The 24,236-nt window shown below is 51.6% G+C and overlaps 1 protein-coding gene across 3 annotated transcripts in view; it reads right to left on the bottom strand.

Annotated features, from left to right (window-relative positions):
- Window positions 1-24,111, bottom strand: part of Rassf2 (Ras association domain family member 2) — a 36,594-nt gene extending 12,483 nt beyond the window's left edge. The window contains exons 1-4 of one of the 3 annotated variants that reach the window (XM_060371774.1): window positions 23,989-24,111; window positions 5,955-6,045; window positions 3,008-3,083; window positions 905-1,056 (exon numbers count right to left, since the gene is read on the bottom strand). In XM_060371774.1, the coding sequence (XP_060227757.1) occupies window positions 905-1,056; window positions 3,008-3,083; window positions 5,955-6,013 (287 nt within the window). In that variant the 5' untranslated portion in view covers window positions 6,014-6,045; window positions 23,989-24,111. Of the gene's footprint in view, window positions 1-904; window positions 1,057-3,007; window positions 3,084-5,954; window positions 6,046-22,915; window positions 23,026-23,492; window positions 23,742-23,988 lie in introns of those variants that run through there. The other 2 variants (XM_021651090.2, XM_021651099.2) reach the window with 2 other exon arrangements.
- Between the last annotated feature and the right edge of the window lie 125 nt (window positions 24,112-24,236).

The raw sequence follows: 24,236 nt of genomic DNA, 5'->3' as shown, positions 1-24,236 counted from the left end.
AGACTTCGCCTTGACCAGGCTTCTCTGTGCCCAGTGGGTGAGGCAAGGACTTCCCCTCCTTCAGTTCTCTTCCGAAGCGCCAAGATTGGTTCAAGGGTTTGGCTGTTCTGTAGGTATTTCTCAACTAAAGAGAATGTTACATTTGGCTGTGGAATGTAACAATGTTCCAAGCAGTGGAGGGGGGTGGGAGACGGCTTGCTTCCCCTTTAAACTAGAAAGCACATCACTGAGGTTTTGGCTGAGCAGCCAGCACGCTCCACCCAGGCTCTGGCCGGAACGCTGCCCACCTCAGCAAGTTTCCAGGGGAAACAAGGCTAGTTACTTGATCTTAAAGGTGAAGTCCCAGAGAGAACAAAAAGACCTGCCCTGTGCGAGTATGCAGCAGCGTGTTTGGCCACGGAAGCGGGGAGACCAGACACGGCTTTCACTGACCTTGTTGTGAGGCCCAATAGGGGACCTCCTAGACTATTGCCTTGAGCCATGACCTGTTCCAGGTGTACAGGAGACCCCTGGCTGACCTCGCTTGGCTGGCTCAGACAGAACATTCCTTTTCCTCCACTAGGTTCCATCAAGACAGAGAGAGCTTTGATCAGTAGGTTCAAATCCTAGATGTCTCTGGAGCAGGCCCATTCCCCTTGGGAGGATGTGTGTGGGTTGGCATTCTTATCAGGAGCCTCAGGCTTGGATCATTAAGTCACTAACAAGTACCCTGGAGGGTCCAGGGCTCCTCCAGGAAGGACCCTCTGCCGCCCATTCCTCAGCGTGCCCCCTTGTTAACTCAGAACCAGCCTTCTTCACTCTGTGCCTGTGGAGTCAGATCCGAGGCCCGTCTCTCCCCATCCCAGATGCTGGGAACTGAACCAGGAGCCCCCAGACACCCTCAGACTCATCTCCCTTCACTCACCCCTGTGCGCCCAGGTTGCAGCCGGAGTGCCAGGAGGAGGAGGACGGAGGGGGGCGGATGCGTTCGTGATCGTCCTGCATCTGCAGCCGGATGGGCCGACGCAGTCCCCAGGAGATGTTCAGCAGCCCCTCCACGATGAACTCGTCTTCCTCCTGCCGCGAAGCAAGCAACCGGGCGCTGAGCCCAGAGCGGATGCCGGGGACGTGCAGACCCTAGCTCTGAGGCACACTCTGCTGTGAGGTTCCCAGCGCCCTGCAGCTGACCTCGAAGTCAACAGCACAAAAGTTTCAGTGAAGGGGCCCCGGTGCAGGAAGGCCCGGGCAGCATCCGGAAGGCCCCCAGCAACATACTAGGCAAACCTTGTTTCTTTAAACTTTAAATGCACATGCGCAGTGCGGCAAACCTCTTTATCATCCTTATCTCGGTGACTTTAGGGAAATCAGGACACAGTGGCTAGGAGTGATAGCTCATACTTATAGTACCAGCACTCCGGAAGCCGAGGCAGGAGGATAGCTATCGGTTCCAGGCTAGTATGAGCTACAGAATGAGTACGTAAATAAAAAAGACAAGGAAGGAAGGGAGAGGGGTAAAACAAAGACGAAAGGAAGGAGGGAGAAACGGAGAGAAGGTCTTATCTTTTTAAAAATAACAGAGAAGCAGGAACAAAGGCCTAGAGCTGCCTGTTTTCCCCTGTGTTTAGCAATCCGACCTAACTCCGGGGAACAGAGCGTCAAAGCTTTCTCCAAGTTTACTTACAGGACTCGCTCCTGGAACAGAACTGTTGCCTTAAAAGGTGTCAAGTGTCTGAAAGCTGCGAGTTGCCATCCTGACCTGATTATTTTTTAAAGCAGAACTTCCAGCGGTTTTTTTTTTTTTTTTTTTAAATCTAACCCGCCACTACACTTCCCAAGAGGTAAATAAATCCTTCAGGAATTCCAAAGGTATACTCAAAGGTTGCCGACCAACAAGAAGCAGACTGTAAAACCTCCCCAAGGGCAGCCCCTCCAACCCTAGTTAGACTTTGAGGTGTCTGAGTTCTGACTACAGGTTTGTTCCGGCTTGATTAAAGATGTTAAATGTCCGGCTTCCCTGCTGGCGGGAACCTTAGGAAAGGAGGGGCTAGCTGGCGGAAGTGGGTCACCGAGAGTTATACCTGGCCTCTAGTACCTTCCTGTGTGTCTCTATTTCCCACCTGCCATGAAGTGATAAAATCCTCCCGCCACCAGCATGTTCTTCTGCCTGAGCACATGAAGCCAAGTGACCACAGACCAAACCCTCTGAAACCGTGAGCTCAAATAACTCCTCTCTCCTTTTAAGTCGTCTGCCAGGCTGTGCTTTCACAGATACACAAAGTAAGGACAGAAGCTGCATAGCGAGGCCCATGAACCAGCCAGCAGTTAAGGGTCAGGTCAGGCTTCTTTTCCCCCTTCTGAAGAGAGCTTTCGTGGTGTGAGAGAGGGACCATGAACATCTTCAGGATGTCTGTGCAGTGATCAATCTACCTAGGCCAAAGGATCATCCTTGTGGGGAGGGGATGGGAGAGGGAATCGACTACGTTAGGACATTTGGTAGTCTTGAGGAGAGAGACTTTATGCACACAGGGCTGTTTATATGGTTTCCAGCTGGCCAGGGCTGGCACTGCTCCTTTATATTGCACAACTACAGGATGCGATTTAATCCACAACTGGACCCTAAGTGAGTGCATCAAGAGGCAGGAAAAGGCCACTGTCTTATATTCCACTCCCCTACCACTTGCCTTAGCAGCTGAAATTCACCGCTTTCCTTCTCTTTCTATGTGCTAAATCACCAGGGACGAGTCACCTGAAAATGTGTTCTAGTCAGCCAAGGACACGTGAGGATAAGCTATTCTAACAAGCTTCTTTATAGTTTTCAGAAACTAATCTAGGAAGAGTAAATGTGACTTTGAGACAGAGACTGGACAGAATGGAACGGATCAAAGCTGGAACCGGAGAGCCTTCCAAAGAGTCTCCAGGACAGCATGGGCATCCTGAGTACTGGGAGCACCTGCCGTGACAGGAGGGACAAGGAAGAGACTGGGCCCTGCCAGGGCAGGCCCCCAGGCCTCCCGTGGGGACGCCTTACCTCTCGGTGTCGGAGCTGCAGGTTCTGGCCTTCATAGTACAAGTTGTAGGTCTTCAGATGCAGCAGAAGTTCATTCCTCAGGGGGGAGACACACAGCCAGCTGAAGCCACCACAGGGCCATAATTCCCTCTCCTGCTCACCCTGCAACTGGCCTCAGTGCGCACACACGAACACACACGTGTACACGCACATACACGCACACACAGAGTTCTGCACCCCACTGACACCTTCCCTCGTGATCAAGGTGAAGAAAAACGTTAGGAGGCATCCTGGGAACGCCGTGCTCTGAAACTTCTAGCCCTTTCAGAGAGATAACATGACTTAGGCTGTAGGAGGCTCGGCTTAAAGAAAGCACTTGGAGAGGCCAGGACTGTCAACCACAGGGGCCTGTTTTCTTCAGTAGAAGAAAATGAATGACCCCTAGTTACCCGGAATGCCAGGATGAAAAATGGCCAATTAATCTAGCAATTTTTTGCTTCTCTATTTGGAGCCAGCCTCCGCCTGGATCTCCCAATACCCTGAGCCTGATTAGGCCCTAATCCTGCAATGAATAGCTCACATCCCTATGAAAGAGACCCCATGAACCTCGCACCCTCCCCCAATAGACTCTGTCCTTCTCCAGGCCCTAGCCCTGAGCTCTGTTTATCAGCCAATATAATACATTCTTACTGTAAAGGGTCACAGGTCACAAGTTCTACTATGTTTAAATGTGTAAAAATAGTAAACCCAGGTCAATCCCTGGATGTTTTGCCCAGTGCCCACAAAGACAGCACTGTCCCAAGGGTCATTCTTCACCCCTCCCTTGGATGATCCCCCACAGGCCATGAGGTTTGTCTCATCAGGGGAGTCGGGGGATGTTCCCTAGGTTGGCAAAACCCCTGCGGTGTTTAGCAAACTCTCTACAGAAGAGATGAATAGAGGAAGTTATTGTTACACAAGGGGGTAAGCAGCAATGACTCTATGAATGTACCATGTGTTACACTCGTGAATCTTAGGCTAAGTGGAAGAAGCCCTTGAAGAGCAGTGAGCAGACATGGGCAAGAGGAGCCAGAGGGCAATCTTCCGCTCTTGACATATGTGCCTGCTGTTTATCACTTCGTGGGGGACACCAAGTGACAGCTTGGGGGGCTGCCTATCTGTGTGTCTGCCTGCTTCGCAGGGAGGAGGACTGAACTCAGCCCTTCTAAATCCAGCCGCCCAATGGAGAGATTTTGGATGCCAATAGAAGTCAAACCCACTGGAGGGTCCTTGAAACTCAGACAGGCTAAGCCTCAGCCAAGGAGTCACTCTATACGCGCTGGACTGAGTTAGAAAAAGCCATGACTCCACACAACCCCGACTCAGTGTGCTCTTCCAAAGTCCTGCTCACTGGAAGTCTCCAGAGGAACCCTTTGGTGAAGATGTAGGAATCTTCTGGATCATCCGGCCATGGTGGTACACACCTTTAATCCCAGCACTCTGGGCAGCAGGGGCAGGCAGAGTTCAAGGCCAGCTTGGTCTACAAAGGGAGTCTGGGACAACCAAGGCTATGCAGAGAAACCTTGTCTCAAACAGATCCTGTTCTGGATCTCATACAACAGGCATAAGGATCAAGTGCAGTATCTAAAACAATTTAGTCTCAGGCATGCTAAGTTTTAAAGGCGGAGGCATCCAAGAGGTAAAATCCCTTTGCCAGATGTAAAAACACGTGGCCAGACTTGCAGTGGGACAGGCTCGAGGCAGAGCTTAGCGTGCAGTGTTTGCCTTTGACACACGAGGCCCTGGGCTTGATCTCAGAAGGATCATAATCCATGTGAACTCAACCTCTGTCATTTTATCACCAAAGCCTACTCCAGAGACATTAACGAACAGGAAGCCATTGACCAATCCCTTCTCCTTTTCCCTCCCTCCTGGGATGGAATGGATTAGTGACGCCGGTCAAGTGCTCTCTTGCTAAGCTACATTCCCAGCTCTCTTTTCCTTTTGAATTTTGAGATAGGGTTTCTCTAAGTTACCCTGACTGACTTTGAACTAACCACAGCCCAGGCTAGCTTTGAACTGGCTCCTCCTGCTTCAGCCTCCCAAGCTGCTGGGATTATAGGTGTGTGTCACCACACCCCACTGACTCTACCTGTTTTATCTGGAGGGTACCTGTGCTTGTTTTAGTCAAAGCCATGGCAGGCCATGGCACACTATCACAGCCTGGCCTTTCCCTGGGTGGTACCATTGGACAGGGGCAGTGAGCAGTGTTTGTGTCCATTTATGGCAGCTATAAAAAAATGCTTTGGACTGGGGATCCTAAAAAACAACAGGGTTTCACTTCTCAGCTGACTCGGCGTTTAGAGAGGGCTGGTTCTTCACTGCCTCCTCCCTGCTTCTTCACATGGCAGAAGGATAAGCCAAACACCTTCTTTTCTAAGGGGACTCACCCCACTCTACAGAGGCACACATCTTTTTTGTTTTTTTTTTTTTATTTTTCAAGACAGGGTTTCTCTGTGTAGCCTTCGCTGTCCTGGACTCACTTTGTAGACCAGGCTGGCCTCAGGCTCACAGAGATCCACCTGCCCCTGCCTCCTGAGAGCTGGGATTACGGGTGTGCACCACCACGCCTGGTCTAGGCCCATGTCTTAATCCATCACCTTGGGCTTCAGGCTTCAGAGGGAATTTGGGGGCACAAACGTTCTGGACATAGCAAGCAGCCCTCAGCCAACTCCTCCTTCTGGAAGCCTTGGCTGAGTTCCCAAAGGTGCAGTGTCCTTGACCCTTCAGGGGTCAGGCTAGGCTCACTGGAGCATGTTTTCATCTCTGGCTGCTGCTTATCTTCCCGCTGTTCTCACTAGCCCACATTTGTCTTGCTGCTTAGCTGCTCACAGAAAAGAAACTCCTCTCCCAGTGGCGTCCATCTGCTCCCCTCGGGGTCCCAGCCCGGGGCAGGCCCCCGGCTGAGCAACACTACAAGGCGTCTTACTTGGACATGTATTTGTCTTGTCCGCATGGGACTAGGGCAGTTTGGTGAGTGTAGTCCATCCTTCCCTTTTCTTCTCATCAGAGGGAGAGGCCTGTAATTGAAAGGAAAAGCCAGAGTTTAGAGCTAGGCTTTGGTAGGTCTGGCAGGAGACAGGAGAAGGAGACAAAACTGGCCAGAATGGCTCTTCCTCCGCCAGATCAACAGCCAGAGCTGCCCATAGTAAGCAGAGCTGATAAAGAGTCACATTACCCCTGCTGGCCTCGGCCTCTAGGAAAAACAAACAAAAAAACACCTGTGGGAAAGAGCACAACCTCCGCCCCAAACAAGGAAAATACGGAAACCAAGTTGGTCCCAAGGATGGCCAGTGTCTGCTGAGGCTGACCAAGGATAGGAAACCACCTGAAAAGTCCAAAATAAAGCCATGCCCAGGAGTGCAGCCTAGCTCCATGAGCATCACTGGAGCACAGTGTGGTAGGCAGTTCATTACTTGGGAAAGCGAGTAATGGATTAGGAAATTAAGAGTCTCATTTTGTTTAATTTTATGTGACCGTAACATAGGCACATGTCTACACAACCAAGTACATGAAAGCATATGTTCAAATCTGCTCTTAATATGCCAGGGCTCCCCAGGTTTCGCCTACTGAAATGTTCAGGGGCTGTGCTCTGTTACGGGCCTGCCTTCTGCGTTGGAAGATGCTTGAGCCAGTCTTCCCTGGCCTCTTCCTGCTTGAAGCCGGTAGCACTGCCCTGGTCATGACAGTCACAAAGGTTCTGACACTGAGTTTGGTGGCACACGTCTGCAATCCCAGCACTTGGGAGGCAGAAGCAGGGGGGACATGAATCTGAGGGCAGCCCAGGCTACACGGCGAGTTCCAGACAAGCTTAGACGGTAATGAGAATGTGTGCACAGAAGAAAAAACAAGTCTCCAGATCAAAGGGCCAGGGCTCCTCAACCAGACACAGTTTTCACCCAAAGGGGCCCTGAATGATATCTGGCTACTTATGTGTAAAAGCAAAAGGCCGACTTCCTCTCAGTAGTGACATCACTAACCTCCCCCAACCCCGCCAAACATTTTATTAAGGGAATTTTCAGGGCTAGAGAGGTGTCCCAGCAGTTAAGAGCAGTGACCCTCTTCCAGAGGTCCCAAAGTAGATTCCCAGCACCCAGACAGCAGCTCACAGTGGATTTAACCCCAGTCCCAGGGGATCCAGTGCCCTCTTCCAGCCTCTGTGGGTACCGCACACACTCAGTACACAAACACACGCGCAGGCAAAACCCTTCTACACATTAAATAAAAATAGATAAATGTCAAAAAAACATTCAAAATAGAGTTATGACAGCAAATAAGGCCGGGCTGGTGGCCAGCCCACCCTCAACACTTCACTATCCTTACTCTTCAGCCTTCCTGACGGTTACACCAACCCCTTATTTCTGAGGCATTCTGGCACCAGGCACCTTCCCTGACATCCTTCAGCAAGCATACCATTAAACCGAGCCCACTGACTTTGTCGTAACAGACGGGTCCTGCTCCCATCACCTTGAGTTTGACTCCCATGATTAAGGAGCTGGAACTCGACCCACAGAACTGTGAGACAACAAACCTGCGTAGTTTTAAGGCCCTGAGGGTGATTTGTTCTAGCAACCATGGGGAGTGAATAAAAGGCTTCCTCAGCCAGGGTGAGACTCGAAGCCCGTCTGTGCACCCAACAATGGGACCCTAAGGACAGTGGGTCTAAGTTCTAAATACTTGTGTTAAACAAACAAACAAACAAACAAACAAAAAAAACCTAACACAGTCTGACTATAAAACCAGAGTAACCAGAGTAAATATGTACTGTACAGGAAGAAGAAGAAATATGACAAGCAGACTGGTTTGACAGCTTTCCTTTCCTCCTTTTTAAGTGGCAGTTACTCGTGTCCAGCAAATACAAAAAGGCCTCTTCGTGTGCACTTGCATACTTTTCACAGTCCACAAGCATTCACTGTGTGTCTAGCTGTGCAGACAACAGTTTCCTGCCCTTGGTGTGCCGCCGAGTAGGAGTGGACAGGAGAAGTAGATGGTTCCATCAAGGAAGGCCAAGACCATGGTGGCCCACAGGAAGGACAGTGCATCTGAGTTTACGCTGGGTCCTGGGGGCCAACTGAATTCAACGAGCCCTAAATAAGGTGTCAATCTAAAGAGGTGATGACAATGCGTGGGGTGAGTGTGTCCAGGCAGACGCACATCCTTTGTACAAGATGGGAGTGTGAACCTCTGAGTCAGAAGGAGAGAATGAAGAAGGCTAAGGCAAGCTTCCAGGTAGCCCAGCCAAGGGAGTGGGCAGAGGGGAAGGAGTCCCTAGAGAGGAGAGAGGAAACGAGAGATGCAGTGTTCTAAAAGCCTTTATAACAGGGTATCCAAGACAAAGGTGATAGTGGAGCCAGGAGCTGGAGGTGAAGCCTGGGGAATGGGTGGATACCCGGGGCCTGACTAGAGCTACATGAAGGTCACACAGTCAGAGTCATTCGACAGCCAGGTTCCAGTGAAAATCAGATGAATAGTAAAGAATGAGCCTGCCCACTGGCTATTTTCTCACCTCAAATACAGGGAAAGTCTTTTTCCCCCCCCTTAATTCCTCTCTTCCTTCCATTACTGGTTCTTCTGAAAGTTTTATCCCCTCTATCTAGTACCATCCATCCATCTTCCCAACTTACTGATCATCCATCTTCCATCCATGCATTCTCCCAACCACCCATCATCTTTCCACCAATCCTTCCATCCTCCTCCTTATCTAACTATCCATCCATCCTTCCACCCTATCCATCCATCATCCTCTCACCCATCTTTCTATCTCTCACTCGTCTTCTATCTTCCGTACCTCTTCCTACCCATCCATCATCTTCTCATCAATCCCTCTATCTCCCAGTCATCTATCCACCCACCCATCCATCCACCTCTCCATCCATCTCTCATCCATCCATCCATCCGTTCATCCTCCCATCTTCCAAGCTTCACATCATTTCACCCTTAATCCCCATCCCTTATTTTCCTCAAAATTATTTAGCTAGTCTCAAATTCACAAAGTGTATTTTCTATAAAGCTCTCTTTGTTCATTGCCTCCATCATAACCTATAATTTAGTCATTTTTGTTTTGCATCTGAAAGCAATCTCCACTGCTCTTCAGACAGTTCCCTTTTGATACCACATCCTCTTAAGCCTACTGGGAATACCAATTAGGGAATAGAAGCCTTCCACATAGTTATTAAAATCTACTTGATACTAGAGGCAAAACAGGCAGATCAATGAAACAATGCATGTCCAGAATTAGACCCAAGTGTATCTGGAAGCTCAGAGTGTGAGCAGAAGCTCTAAGTAACAGAGAAAAGACACGCTAGCCAAAAATGTCACCAGAGGGCTGGCTGCCTTTCAAAGGGGAGATAGGAGACGGGAAACAAATCTCTTTTATGTCTTCTACCAAAAGGCCATCATGCATTGATATTTAAATATTAAAAAATACAATTACAAAATAATTTATGGTGCGTGTGTGTGCATGTGTGTGTGTGTGTGTGTTAAACCAGATGAGAGAAAAAAAAATTTTCGCAGTCAAGACTCCAAGTCCAAAGACATAATGATTTTTTAAAAAAAGCCATCAAAGTTTCAACTTGTGTTTAGAAAAAATAACATTTTTTTTGCCCATAGAATGTCAAAAGGCAAATAAGTAGAAATATTTACATGTATGACAAAGACCTGATATCCTTAGTATGTAAAGAACTTTGTCAATACGGAAATTCAAGTTATTAATAAATCTTTGAAATATTTTCCACCTCTCTCATGACCATTTTTACTTGACAGAATAGAAATCAAGTCATCTAGAAGCCCCAACTGTAGGGACTCTCCAGGCCTCACATGCTTTCCAGCTACTGGGCTATCTTACCAAGGGCAAGGCCAGAAATGAGCTGCTCTTCTATGTGTATAAAAGTCTGCCCTATAAACTCATGTCATGCTACCCTGTTTTCTCTGGCCTGCTTCCTCCTCATCTATTTTTCCCCCTCCTTACTTCTACACTTCTTGGGCAGGAGTGTAAGGAGAATACTTCCACGATGCTGTTGAATGACATGGCACCTGGGTGGTTGCTGGACTCAGCTTCCCCTTCCCATGTTTCCAGGACACTTGCATCTTTCTTCATGGACTTCCCAACCATCTCCACAGATCCCTAACCACTCCAGCCAGATGGGAGTGGTTAAGCTGAACTAAGCTGAACTCAAGGCAAACCCCAGAGGCACCGTAACCGTGGGATGGAAACTTAAGAGTTAAGTTCCTCATAGGAGGGTCAAGGAAGGTGGTTTGTGGAGTGGGAATGTGGGTTCAGTTGGAGACTTCCTTCAAGGATGACCCGGGTCTTCTGCAGCTGCTGGTTGTAACCCTCCTGTGTTCCCTGGTATTGTCTAGAATTTGTAGGTTGCTGTACTCCAAATGCCCTGGAGGAATCGTTTACAAGCATCATGTCCCACAGTGCCTAGTGGTGGCCATGTCTTTGTAGAAAAGACAGGAAAAAGGAAAGCAGAAACCACACCAACCGGCATTTTAGGCATGAGGCAGAAACCCCCTCTGGCTTCTCACACTGAGAAAAGATAAAAGAGAGGGAAGGAGAAATGAGAGAAGACAGGAGAAAAAGGGGGAGGGGAGAAAGGAAAGGGCAAGCATTGGCGCACGCCTTTGATCCCAGCACTTGGGAGGCAGAGGCAGGAAGATCTCTGTGAGCGCAAGGTCAGCCTGGTCTATGTAGAGAGTCCCAGGCCAGCCAGGGCTCCTTAGAGAGACCCTGTCTCAAAATGAGGGAGGGGCGTGTTTCACCCAAACAGTCACTAATATGGAGCTGCTCTTTGGCAGTCTAAACCATTGCCTATACTGACCTGTGAAGAGAGAGATCACCCACTCAGGACTTCTAAGCCGGTGCCTTAAAAGCTCAGGTAAACACTGAACATCCCCTAAATGCAGAACAAGTCTGCTAAGACACAGACCACCCAGGCTCCCAGTCACACTGAACTCATCATGAGCCCACCAACCAGTGAGAGGCCCCTCTAGTCCTGGCTTCGTGCTTTGGCAGACTGTTCTGGATCCTCCTTAGCACTGTCTAACTCTCGTGTAATGTCATCCAGCTTGTCGCAAGGACCTAGTTTGTCCCAAATGGAGAACAGCCGTGACTTTTTGTCTGCTTGCTTTCAAGTCACACCCAGATCACAACCTTCCCTCCCTAAGACCCCGGAGAACGTCCTTCCAAAAGGTGTTTCCTTGGTCGCTGACCATGACCATATCTCAACCCCAGAGAAGCCCTTGCCTGCTTCTTATGCTCTTCAGGTGTCTTTCCTCTCTGACTCAGACCTAGGAAAGCTCCTATGTTCTATAAACCCTCATCCAATTCTTCCTTACTGTCTGAACTAAGCAGGCACACCTGGCCAGGGCCATGCAGGAGGGACAGGCACTCATGGTCAGCCTGCCCTTCCTCAAACACCTGTCTGGGCCTTCTTCATTCAACCCTCTTGGACCAGGGCATCCTGAGTCCTCCCTTGCCCAGGTTCCTGGGAATGATCATCTCTGCAATGGAGAGCCTGAGCCCCACTGCAGCCATGAAGGAGAACCTGCTTCCAGGGAAAGAAAGAGATTCCCTAGAAGCAGAGCCCAAGCCAGCAGGACAACTCCTGCAGCTGGGGTTTCTCAAAAAAGTGTCTTCCAGAGAAACATGTGACAGGGCTGGCGGGAGAGGAAGCTAAGGGACGGTGCTGGTCCCTCTGGAGGCATGCAGTTGCCTGCTCCCATGGGGGCCCTGGAGTGTGAAGAACGGAGTTGTCTAACGCATCCGTACTATCATTAGCCCAAAGGCCCCGCCCCCTCCGCCGGAGGTACCAACAATATCCCCACAGCCCAGCAGGCACTTGGAAACAGCTTTGTCTAAAAGGCATGTGCTCTTTGCGTGAGACCATGAGGTAGCTAAATACTGTATAAAGCTGTCATTTCTGCCTTCGGTGTGTTTAACTGGGTCAAACTCACTCTAGATTCTGCACAAGCCTGCCAATCGCTCAAGGAGTGTCCGTCTATCTGTTTCACCCTTCTTCATGGCTGTAGGCCCAGAGATAAAGCACTGTCCTAAAACATCAGTTGTCGTGGATTCTAGGACCAGCAAAAACTCCACAGGATAGGCCTCCCTAGAAGAATGACAGCCATCAGTGAGAGGTGTGTGTTAAGGCAACCACTCTGATCCCCTCAGTTCATGACCACAATAGGAACCAGAACCAAGACAGTGGCCAGCCTGACAACAGAGTGCTTGATTATGCAAACATTTGTCATTACTGTGTCTCCTTAAACAGCATAGGGTGCCTGAGCCCAGCCAGCTATGGCTGAAGAGGTCTTTGCCCAAAACTCGGGTTCCAACACCAAGCCCATGTCTGGAATTAAAGACTCCTGGCTCGCCCATGAGAGCTGCTCACCAGAGGCACACATCATGCTTTGGGCAGCCAGGTGGCAGGACAGAGACAGACCTGCAGTGACCCGCCAAGAAGCCTCCCTTTCCTTTTCACCCAGCCTGGTGCACGGGCACTTCCAGCCTCTCTCGCCTGCCTCCACAGAATCAGGGAAGGGCTGCTTAAGCCTGGGAAGTTCACATGCTCAGCTTCCATGAGGAGAGCAAAGGCCAGGCCTCAAGAAGGCCCTAGAGGAGAGAAAGGCCACAGCTCCCTCCAAACACAGCAGAATCTCTTTCTTCCTTCGTTTCCTTCCAATGCTGGGCTCTTACTTCCTGCAGTCAGGGAGCCCAGCAGTTGGCTGAGATTCTGTGCGAGCCCTGAGACTGTCTTTCCCATTTGCCCACTGGAAAAGCCCAGGGAAGCAGGCACAGGATAGAAAGGCAGAACCCTGACTGGACAGCCCAGCAGGAGGCAGATGGAGAGTCCCCTTTGGTGGCTGTAGCTGTTTTCCTTTCCTAACCTGTCTTCCTGCATGTGAGGCAGGAACCAGGCCCTGCCCCGCCCCACCTCAGCCACCATGACTGGATAGGGTAAGGTAGCACTCAGTGCACAGCACCCATGGGTCAGGGAACAGGCCAGTGAAGGGATTGTTTCAAAAAAACCATGATGTCCAGGCCACAACGAAAACCAAGGATCAGCAGTGCCCTCGGGAGCCTCCCCTGGTCAGGCCAGTGTAGATCCAGGGCAAGAGCCACTGTGACGTGACAAAGAGCTGTGTAGACCCAGGACGACACCAAATATATTTCAAAGCAGGAAGGAGTGGGATTGCCTGAAAGACAACTGCGTTGGTAATTAGCATCCCTCCCTGTGACTTATGTTTCCAAAAGAGAAAGAAGATGGCAAAACAGCTCTAGGGATTGTGGCGTGCAGGCACGGAGCTGGTGCAAAAACCCCTTCTTGCAAGTGAGAAGCAGGAAGTCTGCCCTAGGCTCTGGCCTGCTGCAAAGGAAATGCTTGCCAGGGGCCCCAGCTTCCCCTTTGGGGCTGGTCTCTACCTCTGCTCTGCACCCCCACTTGCCTGAGCACAATCTCAACACAGTGCTTCACACTAGAGCGCCAAAGACTAGCCAGTCAGGTCACCTGAGAAAATCAGCTCTGTGGAGGAGCTGTGACAGAGGGGAGAGAGTGCCGGGCCCTGTGCCCGTCAGTCCCCTCACAACAGGGCAGGAAGAAGGGCTGATGGCAAACAGGAAGCCCCAACCCCATTGCACCACTCAAGGAAGGAGACTCGAGCTGTGGGCTGAGGCCTTGCCAAGATCTACAGGTGGCAAGAGATTCCACACTGTGGTTCGCAGCTTTGCCTGAGTAAATTCAGGCTTTCAACGCTTTGCCTGCATCTGGCAAAGGCCTTGATCAATGGAGGGCCCACATCCTGACAAGGCCATGTCCTTTCTGGGACCCATTTATTTCCCACCCTTCCCCAGATGACCTCCATCCTCTGCACCCTGGCACCTGCGATCCCAGGCAGCACACAGTACTGCAGGGAGGGCTGGAGCCGAGCAGCAGAGAAAGTCCCACACAAAGCTTTGCTCTCTTTTATTGTTTAAACATTTTAGAATGTGCTTCTTAGAGAGAGCGCCTGAAAGCCAGGCCGTGGTGGTGCATGCCAGCAATCCCAGCACTCAGGGAGACAGAGGCGGGTGGAGTCCTGTGAGTTAGAGGCCAGCCTGGTCTACAGAGTGAGATCCAGAACAGCCAAACTACACAGAGAAACCCTGTCTCAAAACAAAACAAAAAAAAGAGGAAGAAGGGAGTGCCTTGAGACCGAGGGGGTCACGATCAGACCTTGAGGTGGGAGCATCTCAGGAAGTACATACTGGCCATGTGTATGTAAATACTGGCCACATCTGGTCTGGGGGAGGAGAGCATTCGAAGCATGAATGTCAGAAGAGATAGATTAAAGTGGGAAAGAGGGACAGCATGGGAGTGTGTGGAGGCAGGAGAGGAGAGAGAGCGTGAGACTCTAACTACGGGCAAAATGCTTCAACCCCCCACACACGGCAAAAGAAGAAGCATCAAGAGAAGAAACGAAAGGTCCCAGGTTAGGTGACTGCCCTAGGTCCCACACAGAGCCCAGCCCGGCTGAGAAGGTCTCAGCAAGCGCAGACAGTGCAGGCTGGATCCCGCACCAGCCAGCAGAGTTTGGGATAAGGTGGAAGGGAGTGAGTGGTCCAGCAAACAGGCTCTAAGAAAAGCCATCACAGAACAGGCAGGCCCAGGGCAGAGCATGGAGGCTCCTGGTCAGGATCTTAGGCCTGGCAATCACAGGCACCGACCCTCAATCATAGCATCCTGTCAAGAGAATAAACTCCTTTTCTCCATCACAGGCCCCACAATCTGTTCCCATCCTACTCCTACCCACAGGAAAAACAAAACAAAACCAAACCAAAAAGGCTCCACTACTGACAAAGGCAATATCCTATCCAAGCCACCTCACTGCCAAGGGCCACTCACTGGCAGATGCAGACCTGAGCCCCAGCAGGGGGCTGGGCCTGGGGATCCCCCAGCAGTTGGGCAGCTCCCGACGCACCACCGGGGCCTCTGACTCAGGCCCTTCGCATTCAGGTCTGAATTCCCCAACACAGCCACTGCAGACGATCTCAGGAAATGGACCTGAAACAACTGCCCCAAACACCTGCTTCCTGCTCCACACCACCAGGGGCCGGCCAAGCGAGTGACAGGAGCCACTGCGAGACACCAAAACAGCCAGGCTGGCCAGAAGAGCAGGTTGTTTATAGAGGGGCATCCGAAGGCTTTGGGCCTTTTCAATGGATGTTTACAGAAGGAAACGCAAAGGCCCTTCATCTGTTATGAAAAGGAAAAAAAAAAAACAACGGTGCATACTAAAATTGGCGCAAGAGGAAGTGAAGGCTCTGTCAGAAAGGTTGTGCGAGTGGATCTGAAGGTAAAGGCTAGGTGTGTGAGAGAAGCTGTGCGGAAAGAGGGGCACAGCTGTGTGAGAGTGTGCAGAGCACTATGGGATGTGGAATGCGCCCGGGGGAGCTGTGTGTGCTGTGTATGTTGTGGGTGTGTTCTGTGTGGAGGGGTCAGGGGTGATATGTTTTTTTCTTGTCGCACCACATCCCACACACACGCCTTGTAACAGTGGGCTGTCTCCCACCAGTAGCCGTCAGTTCTGCAGAGGACACCCTGTGTCCCCTAACCCACTTAAGTCCTGATACTAGCTAGCTTACGGCAGCCTCAGATCTCATAGGCTGGGGACTCAGTCCCCTAGACTGTCCCCTCTCTTCATCCGCCAGGCACAAGACCCAGGTTGGAACCTGTGCAGCTCAGCTGGCTAGCGGCCAGTTAAGGTCCCACAGCCGGTCCTCCAGCTGAGCTGATCTGCTCGGCAGCTCCGGGAAGGACTTACACTAACACTGTAAAGCTATGCGCCATAAAGCGTATCACAGAGTTTGCAGGAGCCTCATGGTGAGGTCTGGGAGGCCCGTGCACAGCTTCCATGCCCTCTGCCTGTGCGTGGCCGTGGTAGTGCTCTGAATCCTCTTCTTTTGAGCATGCAGACGTCCGTACGTAGGCGTGCCCGAAGCGCCAGCAACTGTATTAAAATGTGACTGAATGGAAAGGGCATGCCCCACCGCTTAAGCCCCGGGTGAGGAAAGCCGGCAAGCATCTCGGCCTCGCTGCTCAGAAGCCCCCTTCCCAGTTTGTGAAGCAAACCTCTGGAACAAGGAGAAGCAGTGCGGTCCACTGTAAGACAAGGCAGATGAGAGAGTTCAGAGCGGCCCAAGGGAAGCAGCCTTAGGGTGCTGGTCCTCACCCCCCATTATTTACAGACCCAGGAGGGAAGTGCTTAGTCACAGCGCCATGAAGCAGCCCCTCTGTCGCCATGCAGAGGGGCCCTGCCACAGTGTCCACACCTCAGCCCCTCCGTGAACTAAAATCCAACCATGATAGAAGTTGCACAGGATTGTCATCTCAAAGTGATTAGGGGGCCCTGAGGAGACAGCACTGACCCGAGGTGAGGGAAAGAGGAGAAACACGCCCAACCTGCACTTCTCAAAAGCAAGGGCTATTTTTGTAGGGTAGTTTAGAAGTCTTCCCTGGAAAGATAACTGGACTTCCTTCTGGCCCAGTATTTGGACCTACATCTCTTGAGCCCTCCCTGCCCATCTGCGGGCTGGCCTCCCAGCTCAACACACTTGCCAGCTGATCCCAGCAGGTAAGGAAGGGTGGCCTCCGGTTTCCTCCCATGATAGGCTTCTGTGAGGGCCACATGTCCTGTTTACAGCATGGTTTCCAAGTCACTGGCCACACTGAGACTCACCTCTGACTTCACATCCCCTTCCTGAAGGGATCCCCCACACGGCTTCCTTTTTTGGTGCTCTAAGCTGAGAATCTGAACTTTATATACTGGAATCAGGACGTTTCCTCTACTTCTTACCTGAGAATGGCTGACTCCCTTTATCTCCAGAACCCACAGGGTCTTTGGACTAGAGATGATTCTCAACCTGTGAGTTTGGGGGTTGATGGCCTTTTTACTGGGGTGGCCTAAGGCCATCAGAAAACACAGGTATTTACATTACAGTTCATAACAGCAGCAAGATTACAGTTATGAAATAGCAATAAAAATAACTGTGGTTGGGGGTCGCCACACCATGAGGAACTATATTAAAGGATCGCAGCATTAGGAAGGTTTCGAACCACTGAGCTAGAGGGAAGAGCCTGGCATAATTGTGCCCTCCAGGCTGTCAGCCATAACAGGATATCTTACCCACCTCTTTTAACTTAATGTCCAACCATGCACAAAGGAAAAGCCAGCATCATACAGCTGACCCCCCAGCACCAGAAGGAACCGCACATCTGAAGGTTTCCAGAACGTTTGTTTCAAGGGAAATCCTCCTCAGTGGTACAGCACCACCTGGCCTGCTTGCCCAGCCACCAGCTGACCAGCCCTATGAAGAAAATCAGAACCATGAAAACAGCCTCTTCAAGGTCCTCTAAGGCTGTTTCACAGACTCTGCTTCATGCGGCTTCCCACTGGGCAGATCTCAAAAGGCAGAACCAAGTTCTTCTAGAGGCTTCGCAGATCTTCCTTCGATAAAGGAACTGAATGCTCACAGGCCCAGGACCTCCCTTAGCACGGATCTCAAGACTTTCATCCTAGAAAAGCATCCTGACCCATTCAGTGACTCTGGAACACCTGAATGGATCCACAAGACCTGGCTTCCCAGTCCTGGGTACCACAGCTTCCTGGTCACCTTCACCTCGGTTCCAGTTTAAAATGCACACGTATTTGCTGGACCTGACCTCAGACCGAAGCCTCAGCTGTCCCTCCACGACTGAGGAGACAGTCATAAGAAGAACTTCATAAAGAGAGCGCCTACTATCCACAGCTATTACTTAACTTCTCAGAGTATCTGAAGCTTTATAGCCTCCAGCAACTAAAGTCCCCCTGTGCCCCAGGCCATGCTGTGAACATCAACAGGCATACCCATGGTTGTCATGAGAGGCATTCAGCAAGTCCAGGTCAGCCACAGGGACACACACACTGCTTAAACTAGAAAAGCTGAGATTCCATATTTAATGATGTTGGTCTTAACAACCCATCACTGATTCTCAGTTACCACAAGACAGTTACTGACCTACCTTCCCAAACTCACCACTCACATAGATAGTCATGGGGTGAGATGCTTTAGCAGCAAGGGGCTGAGGTCCAGCAGCCAGCAGCTATCAAGTCCAGCTACACTCAGCTCCCAACGATCAGGGCTAAATACCTTTGCTCCAGCCATCTAACTCCCTCCTGCTAGACAGAGATGGAGGTGAGAACTTGGCTCCTGTCCCAGGGCAGAGAGAATGGCCAGGGCCCTGTGGCCCTGCATGAAACGAATCACAAACACCAAACACCACACTTTCCTCATAATTTGTATATTATGTTTAATATAATATACACATTTTATTTGTTTGTCTTTTAAAATATAGATAAGCAGACAAGTTTAGTAACCATAAAAGAACAAACATCAAATGATCCTACTTATATAGAGGCTTCCTAGGGCAAATTCATAAAGACAATATGTAGAGTAGCAGTAATCAGGGAATGGAGAGAGGAAGGGATGGGAATGACTGTTCAAGGGGTACACAGTATTTGTTTAAAGTGACAAATATTCTGGAATTATGTAGTGGTGACGGTCCTACAAGACTGCAAATGAACTTGCTGACACTGAATTATACACTTAAAAATGATCAAAGGGAGAATTTTTATGGTTTTCAATGGGACACTAAAAATGTAAAGTTATTACATGTAGAGGAGATAAAAGATGATAGTGGAAATCTCCCAAAATTCTGCCACATACTGATAAAGGACCTCAACTCGTTGTATCTGACCTTGCAGACACAAACCTAAATAAACGGCATGTTTCACAAAAGTGGTACCCTGCATAGTAGCCTCCTTCTTAGAATACATAGTATCTATCCATGTTTACAGAGTCACATCTGTAACCTTTATTTTTGAGGCCACATGATATTCCAAGCCGTAATTAAGTAACTCGAGATTGTAGGCATTGTAAACAATGACTCAAGGGAGGTCCCCAAGCACTTGTCCAATTATACCCTTAGTGGAGCGCTGAGTCAGGGGCTCCCTCAGGAAGGCTGTCCTGAGTGGGGAGAGTAAGCTACTCCAAGCATGTGAATTTTTTCCTTACAAGTACTCTGCTTTCCTTTGGATCTTCCTTTGACTCCACTTGAGCTCCTAAGAAACTGCATAGTGTTCAAAAAGCTAGCCTGTCTTTTCGACAGAAGCCATCTTAACCTCCCCTCCCAGGGTTTCCCTGGAGACACAGACACATCTTTGCATGGGCCATGAAAGGCAAGCAACTGGGACATTAAAAAGCAAGGTTATCCTCGGTTAATGTCCCCTGAACTTCTTGTCCGGCAGGAGACCCTAACACGTATTTGAGGGTGCCCAGGGATGCATGTTTTGGAATGCTTTTTGTTGTTCAAGATTTCAGCCTTGAGTAAACATTTAACGTTTCCCTAAAATGAAATGGACTCTTTCTAAAGAAACCAAAGGCTAGAAGGGACGCATGGAACCACCTCCCTTGCCTTTGAGATGGGGAAGCAAGGACCAGAAATACTCAGCATAAATGTCTCAGTTTTCATGTTAAGCCCCAGAACAGTCTCACTTAGTGATTCAACCAAGTCAGAGCATGTCTAGACACCCAGTGTAATCCTTGTCTTTTTTCCTCTGGCCCAGCTCAGCTGCGGCCAGTGTTCACACAACTCAGGTCCTGCCAACTCAGTGTTCAACGACACCACGCTGATAGCTAAAACTCAGCAACAGCAGGAAGGTTTACCTACAGAAACAGGTGAACCCCCAAAGCAAGGCTCCCCCATGCCGCCCTTCTGAAAGCCAGCTGTCACCACACTACAGAGCATCACTGGTGCCCGCCTAGCCGTGCATCCCTGAGCTGTTGACCTCCACCTTCTCACCTCTCTCCAAGTCCAGTTCTCCATGTTCCGCCCTAACACGCACTCTCCGGTCTATCCCAGCCTCCCTTGTATTAACCAAAGAACTAGAAAATGTTCTCCCAAAAGCAGAGACAAGAAGTCAAGTTCAGGTAGAAGGGCAATGGGGGTGTGAGAAGAGAAGAGGAAAACAGCGATGACCCTTGGTAAGAGCACTGGCTCTTACCTCCCTCTGTCAGGTCTGATTCCTCCCACTTACACGGTGGTTCAGCCCCTCTGTAACTCCGGATCCAGGGGATCCGATGCCCTCATCTGACCTCTGCAGGTACCAAGCCCTCACACGGTGCACGTGCACACATGCAGGCATTTACCTGCACTCATAGAAATTAAAAGAAGAGAGAGTCATTCCTGTGCGCTGTTGGAAAACAGTGTCCCCAGAAGGAACGTTCGTGACAGCACAGAACATGTCCCCAATAATCCCATCAGAGTGAAGGCACTAGGATGTGCTTCTATAACTTCCTCTGTCAGCAGCTGGTAGAAGCCAAGGGCATATAAGGAAGGCACTGACCAGATCTACCAGCTGACCCCTACCCTACAGCTGAAACATGCTAGGGAGGCAAACTCCAAGCGCAGTCCACCTACAGAAAGGAACAGTTTAAACAAACCTAACTAAGTGCCAACCATTGGTAAACTGCAGACTGATAGAAATGTGCCTACTTCACCAGTCACTTTGGGTTGGCATAAGCAAAGAAGCACAGGGTATCTTTCTGTCAGCTGGTGTGTGTGTGAGTGGGGAGGTGCTTGGAAATCACTGGTTAGAGTCAGTCAAGTGCCCTTCACTCTCTGGTCCAGCCACAGTTGCCCTGAGCAGGAGTCCAAAACTATTAACCCTAACGACTGCGTCAGGTTGTGCTTATAGGCTCTGGCGTCTTCTTTCAGGGAGGGTGAGCAGGGACCCGCTCACTGGACTCTAAGCACGTCCATGTTTGTCGTACCTACTGCTCCATCCCTCCCCCCACATGCCCTCTGTGGAACCCCGTAAGCAAACTGGTGGTGACAGGCTTAAGAGGAGAGCTTACCCTTCCTCAGGGACTTTAAAACATTCTTCTGGGAGTTAGCCGGGCAGTGGTGATGTGCGCCTTTAGTCTTTAATCCCAAAGACAAAGGAGGAAGGATTTCTGTGAGTTCTCTGTGTAGTCTAGGACAGTCAAGGCTACACAGAGAAACCCTGTCTCAAACAAAACAAAAACAAAAACAAAAAACCTTTCAGCATCAGGAAGGTGTTTATACTTGACAGTGTGTCCCTCGGGTAAATAAATGACATTGTGAAGGGGTCAGGAACAGTGGGAAATGGCATGAAGGTCTGCTACCCTGACATTATGAGCTCAGTTAGGTAGCTCTTGGCAGCTAAGATTTAAGATCAGAGACAGGACATTTTTTAGTCCAAGCACACAAGATTTGAGCAGATTTTCACTGGAGGAGAGGTTCGGGCAGGCCCCACGGCTGTTCTTAGTACCCCTCCCCCACTCCCCCTCAACCTTCCCTTAGGACTCTGGCAGCCCACACTAAGCACTGCCCAACTCCATCTCCTCCCAAGCTGTGAGGACACTTCCTGTCGAGGGATCCCAAAGAGAGCTAAAAGTGACCATCAGCTCAGGTTCTCTTGTGATTGGACAGCAGGTCTCCTTCCTGACAGGCCCCAGAGTCCAGCCCAAATGAGAAGCAGAGATGCCGAAGTACAGCCCTGGGCTCACCTCCAGCTGGGACCCTTACCCATCCCTAAGCAGCTCAGGCACAAGGTCAGACAAGAAGCCTGGTTCCAAGGCACCAGGTAAGAAGTCAGGGTGAAAGGCTATCGGGCCTCAGAGATGTTACAGACGGACCCAAACACCAGAGTGAAGAAGGGAACTGAAGATAGAGTGTGGCGTCTACCGCCCCGCTCCCCTCCCCCCAATAGAAAGAGAGCGGGTACTCTAAAGAGAAGACACGGTGAGATGGAGCGAAGTGTGCGTCAGGGCTTGGGGACACTGCCCTCAGCAAAGTGGGGATGGTGCTGGCTACAGACACCACGGTACCCTGACCGGCCTGGCCACATCGCTGGTGTGGACATCTGGGATACCCTGGTCTCCTTTCTGCTATGTCCAAGGCTGCCCCCTCATCGCTTGTGCTTGAACCTCATGCTTTGTTGTTTCCGCAGCACCGCACCTCTGCTCCTCTATTTGTTAAAGAAATGGGTGTGGCTTCCCATAACCCCCCCAACACAGGCAGCCCCAAATACTACCAGTCCACACCCTCAGGTGGCCGGGCAGACTACACACAGTTCCCTCTTGTACCAGGGCAAGAAACACGTTTTTTCGCAAGCTAAGGTCATCTCTCCGCCATCATTTGATGCTCCTCTCTACCTTCCCGAAACCTGCTGGACTGCAGCAGGTCCTCGGAATCGGGCTTTAGTCCAGAGGGGCAAACAGACCACACTCAGCAGCCCTACTCTCCGAGCTCAAATGGGCACCACTTAGATGCCACATTTGGTTCCCTGGGACAGAAAGGGAGGGAGATAACAGGGAGGGAAAGGGCGCTCTTCTCAAACCCAGTACAGCTTAGCACAGAGATGTCTTTAACCCCCACGTAATAAACGCGGGTTCAAAGTAAGACATAACAACCTCAGATTCCTCATTCGCATGCTCTTCCAAAGGATCCCCATGCTCAACCTGCCGCTGTTCCTAAGTCCTGTGGTTCTAATCTTTCTTCCCACCGCAGGGACAGAGCCTGACCTGACAAATTGGCATTTGTGCACGCTTCCTCAAGCAGGAATCCTTGCCTTGTGGGATGTTTCCCTTCACCCTTGCCTGTGCTGTCGGGGAGAAACGTTTCTGAGCCCCTGGTTGTCAGACCTGTGGGGCTAAAGCGCGCGCAGTGTCTCGGCTCCCGTCCGGATCTGTCCCTGGCAGGACACAGCCACTCTGCCGACTCCGGGGCGCTCTCGGGACAGAGCTGGGGTGCACGGATGGCCGGGCCGCCTTTTGAAAGCACCTACCTCGCTCGGTCTCCAGCGACCTCAGCCACCAGCTCCGGAGGAGACGCGAGACCTAAGAGGGGGAAGTGCGCCGCGCGCCCTGCAACTCTGACGCCCGGGGGGCCCGGCTGGCCGCGGGCCAGCTCTTCGCCCTGGGAGCCAGGGGGCGCACTGCAGTCCCCCCAGGCTGCACCTGCTGCGCCGCTCCACCTCGCCAGCGAGCCCGGACACCCTGCCCTGCGGAGAGGGGCGCTTTCCTAACTGCGCACGGCGGCGACCGCAGGAAAGACCTCAAGGGGTCAGAGCGGCAGGATGGGCTCCAGGCCACAACTTTCTACCCGGGGAAAGCGAGCGGGCTGGGGCGCCCGCCTCCTCCGCCGTTTCTGGGGCAGCCCTGACACCTAGGAGCCCCGTGTGGCGTGGGAGGGGGGTGGCGAGCCGCGACAGGGAAGATTCGGGGCCCCAACTAGGCCGGCCAAGGGCCGCCGAGGAAAAACTTTGGGCTGGTTCGAGGGAGACAGGACCGTTGGTGCCCGCACCTTCCGCCCGCATCCCGCGCCAGTCCCCGGCTCCTCGCGCCCCGCGCCCGGTGCCTTGCCTGCGTCCAGGGCCAGCTGCATCCGCGCCCGCCGCAGGGCTTGGAAAGTGGGGGCGCCCCTGTCGGGGTGAGGGTGCTCCGGCGTGCTTGGCCGGCGATCCGCGGGACCGGCTCGCTCGGGCCGGGCTGGGCGGCGACAAGGCGATGGAGGGCGGGCGCCCCGCCCCCCGGCCCCTCCGCCCCGCCCCCCAGCTCTGCCTTTATCAGCCGATCCCTGACCAACCCACCCGTCACCCCTGTACTTCTCCTCTCCCCACCCCTCTTCTCCTGCCTTTCTTCCCTCCTCACCCTCCTTCCCCCCAAGAAGGCGGAGCTTCTCCCCTCCCTTCAAGACAGACAATGCTGTGGCTCCGCGTCGCCACCCCACTTCGGCCCCCCGCCACCCCGCACCTCCCCTCCCGGCTCGCGCGCGCGGCCAGCGTTTCTTCCCGGCGGGCCAGAGTGAATGAGGAGGGGGCGGAGGGCGCGGGTGGAGGGGTAAGGTGGCGCCTCTCACCACATCGCGCCTGCCCTCTCCGGGCGGCGTGGAGCTCTGGCCCAGGCTCGAAGGCTCGCCTGGCGCTGTGACAGTCACTCCCGGGGAGCAGCCCGCCTAGAGAAGGCAGATTTCCTAGCCGAGGATGTGCCCGGTGGGGCGGCGTTTCTCTCTAACACCGGCCTTGTTCTCAGAAGGGTTTGTTTGGGCCGCTGAGTGGGCCCCTTTCCACCTCGCAGGCCGGCGGACGTGACAGCAATGTGAAGGAA

Source organism: Meriones unguiculatus, chromosome 18, assembly GCF_030254825.1.
Source record: "Meriones unguiculatus strain TT.TT164.6M chromosome 18, Bangor_MerUng_6.1, whole genome shotgun sequence".
Classification (NCBI taxonomy): domain Eukaryota; kingdom Metazoa; phylum Chordata; class Mammalia; order Rodentia; family Muridae; genus Meriones; species Meriones unguiculatus.
Note: the sequence above shows the minus strand (reverse complement) of the source record. Positions and strands in the feature narration are given on the sequence as shown.